Source organism: Piliocolobus tephrosceles, chromosome 1 (assembly GCF_002776525.5).
Source record: "Piliocolobus tephrosceles isolate RC106 chromosome 1, ASM277652v3, whole genome shotgun sequence".
NCBI classification, from domain to species: domain Eukaryota; kingdom Metazoa; phylum Chordata; class Mammalia; order Primates; family Cercopithecidae; genus Piliocolobus; species Piliocolobus tephrosceles.
The window spans coordinates 90,201,767-90,206,861 of NC_045434.1; the positions used below are offsets into that span (position 1 = coordinate 90,201,767).

The 5,095-nt window shown below is 48.5% G+C and overlaps 1 protein-coding gene across 1 annotated transcript; it reads left to right on the plus strand.

Moving 5' to 3' along the window:
• Positions 1 to 1,060: 1,060 nt before the first annotated feature.
• CRCT1 (cysteine rich C-terminal 1) lies at positions 1,061 to 2,601 on the plus strand. The gene is made up of 2 exons (XM_023213537.2): positions 1,061 to 1,131; positions 1,938 to 2,601. The coding sequence occupies exon 2, from the start codon at positions 1,960 to 1,962 to the stop codon at positions 2,272 to 2,274; it is 315 nt and encodes a 104-aa protein (XP_023069305.1). The 5' UTR covers positions 1,061 to 1,131; positions 1,938 to 1,959; the 3' UTR covers positions 2,275 to 2,601.
• Positions 2,602 to 5,095: the final 2,494 nt, after the last annotated feature.

Genomic DNA, 5,095 nt, shown 5'->3' on the forward strand with positions numbered 1-5,095 from the left:
CCCTCCCCTCCCCCCTCCCTCCCTCCCCTCCCCTTCCCTTCCCTCTCTTTCTTTCTTTCTTTCTTTCTTTCTTTCTTTCTTTCTTTCTTTCTTTCTTTCTTTCTTTCTTTCTTTCTTTCTTTCTTTCTCTCTTTGTTTCTTTCCTTCTTTCTTTCTTCTTTCTCTTTCTTTCTTTTCTTTCTCTCTTTCTCTCTCTCTCTTTTTCATCTTTCCGTCCTCCCTTCTTCCTTTCCCATTTTCTTTTGCATTGGGCAATGGCCCTACGGAGGACCTATCTTCAAAGGGAGATTGGTGATTGGGGGTGGGATAAGAAGCAGGAGTCCCACAAGCTGACTTGCCTTTTTGCAATTGGGCCACTGTCCTGCACACGTTTCTCTTAGTCATACCACGCTGTATTATGGGGATATGGTAACCCGACTACATTCACAACTTTTCTGGTCTTATGGTTCCTTAACTTTGCTTGGTTTTTCTTCCTGTCTCCAGTGACAGAGAGAAATCGCCCCTGGGATTCCCACAGGTGCATTCCTGTCATCATCTTCACTCACTGCATCTTGAAGCATATGGATGAAACCCAGCAGGCTTATCACATAGCTTGTGGTCTGCCCTGGGGAGCCAAGGACCAACAGCCAGAGAGATGAGAATCAAGATAAAAATAGGTGAACTACCACCTACCAAGTAGATGACTACACAGGAATTGATGTGTGGGCAAGTTGAACTGTGTGTGTATGTGTGTGTGTGTGCGCGTATCTGTGTACATTGAAGACAAGGGCACAAGGAGTTCCAGACCTCCCTGCATTTGAGCCCCATGCCTTCTCTTAGCATGCACACAGCCTCCCAGGTACGAACAGTGCTCTGTTTGGAAAGTAAACATGCCATAGCAATCCTGGCACCTCTGTGAAGTGACTTAGATGTCCACGTGCACCACCTACAGCGCTACCTGAGTGATGAATGTCTCTGGGATGTGAGTGTCAGCTGAGCATGTCTGTTGGGAAATGGGCCCCTCCCAAGAGCCCGAACCTGAATACTTGTTATAAAAAGGTTCTCTGGCTGGTCACTGCTCAATCCACTGCCTAGCAGGTGGCCCATTCCAGCCTGAGAACGTAGTGAGTCTTTCAGTGGAGCCAGGGTCCGGTAAGTCTCCTCGCAGGATCTCGGGGAGAGGGTGGGATGAGTTGAGGGCACAGGGGAGGAGAAAACAGAACACAGGCAGCAGATAGACGCGGAAGGGGTGTCCTACAAGGCACCTAAGCTTCCAGTGAGCCAACCTCTTAAGGTACTAATGACGACATGAAGGCAACACAGGAGGTGGCTTTTGCAAGGGTACACAGCAAGTCCACAGAAGAGCTGTGACTAGAACCCAGGTCTTTCAGCTCCCTGGATGGGGTTATTTATATTGGCACAACTCTCCTTTCCCACATGGTTGTGGGGCATGAGAGGCATAGGCAAGAAAGAATGATCAGGATCTGCTTCTGGCATGTGGATTATTTAGATCCAGCAAGTGAGACCGCGTGTTGGACTTGGGTGTTTACTAAATGATGGGGTGTAGTAACTAGGAAGATACAAATCGAAGGTCGGTAGGAAAGTAAAATGAGGAAGAGGAAAAAAGCCAAGTGGAGATTTTGGACTGGATCATACAGGTAAGTTGCCGCAATGTGCTGTTTATTTTCCACTGTGGAGAACTTGAGCAGTCTTCTTCTAGTCAGAGAAAATGGAAATGCACTGATTCATTGCAGAGATTGTGTCCTGCTCTGAGTATGTTTAACTCACTGGAAGCTTCTGCTTGGATTTGCTTTTTTGTGTCCCGCTCTTTCTGGGTACTTTTCCCCCCTTGTCCCAGGCCAGGCTGACTTGTACACTAAACCGAATCTCAAAAGCCCAGAGTTCCACTGGTGGAAAGAAAAAGCCGGCTCGCCTTTGAAAGGCTGCCTTTCTTCCAGGTTCGTCGTGAGGAGCTCCGCGATGTCCTCTCAACAGAGCGCCGCTTCCGCCAAAGGCTTTTCCAAGGGGTCATCCCAGGGCCCCGCTCCGTGTCCCGCCCCTGCGCCCATCCCGGCGCCCGCCTCCTCCTCCTCCTGCTGCGGCGGCGGCTGCTGCGGCTCCGGCGGCGGCTGCTGCGGTGACTCGGGGTGCTGCGGCTCCAGCTCCACCAGTTGCTGCTGCTTCCCAAGGAGACGCCGCCGGCAGCGGAGTAGTGGCTGCTGCTGCTGCGGGGGCGGCAGCCAGAGGTCCCAGCGCTCCAACAACCAGAGCTCAGGTTGCTGCTCTGGCTGCTGAGAGGCCCGCAGGCCCCAGAGCTGCGCTAGAGAAACCTGTCCAACCCAGAGCCGCCCCGCCCCGCTGCGGCTCCCACGCGGGGCTGGGCCTCGCAGTTTGCCCCGTAAAGCGAATTGCACTTTGATGTTCAGAAACCCACTTTGTTCTCAGCCACGCAAAACTCCTTGACCCCGATGTGATTTTTCTCCCCAGGGATTCGAGAACCATGCGTGGGACACTGGACCCAACTGTCTGCACGAGTTTGCACACAGCAGGGGCTCAGTAAATGCCTACTGATTTGATTGTCTTTTGAAGATGTCATAATAAAGCTTCTACCTCCTGAGAACACCTTTTCTTATTTGTTCTTCATTCGTTTCTCCGCCCAGGTAGAAAGGCTTGAAATGTTTGTGAAAGGCAGAATAGTATAATTCATGCCTGAACAAAAAGATGACTTTCTGATTGTTAATTATGATAGCAGCGATCACATATCGACTGTTTCGAGTATTTTAATGACTTTAAGTGACAAAGTTCTTGAGTATTCTCAGGACTTAATTGGCACAATCTGATTCTCATAATGACTCGTGTAGGAGAGTGCTGTTATACCCTTTTTATAAGAGAAACTGAGGTTAAGTATAATTTGTTCAGTCACCCAGCTGGCGCCTGATAAAGAAGACAGGACATCTGATTCCAAGGCTTCATTGCTTTACTGCGTCCTCACCTGGGCTTCCCAAGCCTTACCACCGAGGTGCTCCTCCTGACCACCAGGTTCAGGCAGCTGTGTGGCAAAAGTCTGTTTTGGCAACTCTTGGGGGCTTTGGAATCAAGCCAGCTGTCTTTTTTTTATTTTTTAGTTTTACGTTTTATTTTATTTTTTATTTTTGGTGTGGAAGATTATTGACCTACTGCTTTGCTTGCTGGGAAGGAAATTTTTCCTAAGATGTGCCTTCTAGGAAAGCTGGGAACTGCCCTCTCCAGGTCTCATTTGTGCAGCTGAAGCAGGACCAAGAGCCACGGGTTTCTGGGAATCTCTGGTGCAACATGTGTGCTCAGAAACGTGGGGATCTCATTCTTTAGAGATGGTGGCTGTGGCAGTGGCAATGGGTGGGTCATCTTGCATAGGTCAGAAACCTATCCCTGTGGGCACAGGTTTTATCCACTCATTTCAGGCACGAGGAAACAGGAGAACAATATCCTCTGCTGGGTTCAGAGGGAAGAGATAATCATGGTGATAATAATAGAAACACTAGTTACCATTTATTTGGCACTAACTTTATTTCAGGCACAAGTCAAGGCACTTTACATATATTATCTCACTTAATCCTCACAGTAATCTAAAAATATGGACATTCACTTCCCCACTTTTTATATGGGAGGAAATGGATTTAGACCGTTCCAGTGATTTGGCTGAAATCACAGAGCTAGTGAATGTCCCCAGATGGTGAGTGAGGGAGATGAGATTGAAACCGGAACCTGTGTGACTCCAAAGTCACGCCCTCACACTCCAAGAGTCACGCTCTACTGTCTTAGAAATCACCACCACACAGGGAAGGGACACTTGGGTCTCTGGACACACCCAGGCTCTCAGAAATTTGCAGCTCGGCTTCTTGGCTGCTGCTCCCTTGGTGACCCAATGAGTGGGGAGCTCTGTCATGGCATCCACCCAGCAGCTGCCGGCTGGGGGTGTCTGCTCAAAGGTGAGGTCGGAAATGCTCTACTGATTCATCCAGGATGTTTGATGTTGCGGCCAAATGACCCCCTGCCAGGGAGGCTCTGGAGGGCAGTCCCGCTCTGCCTGGGAGTGGCCCTTCCTTCCATGTCTGAGATTCTGTGATTTCCAGTAGGAGGTGATTTGCGGAAGCTGTTTACAAACAGATGATATCACCCGTGAACCTGCCTCCTCACACCAGTGATGTGTGCTGAAACAGCAAGCCCTGGGACTTGGTGGGCAGTGGGTGGGAAGGAAGAACTGTCTGACTCAGAACAGACACACTGCAAAGCTAATCTGAGGGTGAGGGCTCAACCTGGAGCAGGAAGCTGAGGCCTGAGCTCTGGGAAAGAAAGGTGGTGACTCACGGAGAGGCATTAGAGTCCAAATAGGAGCACATGCCCTGTACACGAGGCATTTGGGTCTCATGTCAAGTGGCTGGCCCTGAGGGTGACGGTACCTCCAGGCCCACATGCTGCTGAAACCCAGCAGGCCAGCACACATGAACTTTGATGAGAGACATTTGAGTATTTTAAGAATAGTTTTATTTTGGAAACCTAGAAAGCAACTTTGGATGGTCTAGAGCTCTCTGCTCATGATCCTTCAGGCTTTTCTGATTTCCAGCAGTAGGTAAAGCTGTATGTGTGGCCCAGGCACTCTCTGTGAGGCGATGGTGGTGGATGCTGAGACTGTGGGAAATTTGGCAAAGTGAAGTCCTACTCAAAGGTTGTCACCTGGTACATGTGACAGGCAGAATCAGGTTTCCTATTATTTCTGGAATAAATGGACATTATTATCAAATATATTTTATTCACGATAGCTCCAATTTCAGCTTAAATTAAATTATTATAATGGCCATCAAAACAACGGATATTTATATAGCATTTAGCATTTATAAGGTGTTTCCACATATATTATCTCTCTCATAATTCTGTAACATAAGTATTACCATCTCTGTTTAACAGATCGGGGAGGGACTCCTAGAGTTTAAACAACTCACCTGAGGTTATCCAGCTGATACGTGTGGTCTCTATCTGGACCAGGCCTCCTAATGCCCTCTAAGAAGGCCAGTAGCCACTTCTGAATATTCTCTGAAATAATTGAATAATGACACTCAATTGATTATTTAGGGACAGT

Bases quoted from the DNA above. Each gene is read 5' to 3' on its own strand.
- CRCT1 (XM_023213537.2), top strand. From the start codon at position 1,960: ATGTCCTCTCAACAGAGCGCCGCTTCCGCCAAAGGCTTTTCCAAGGGG.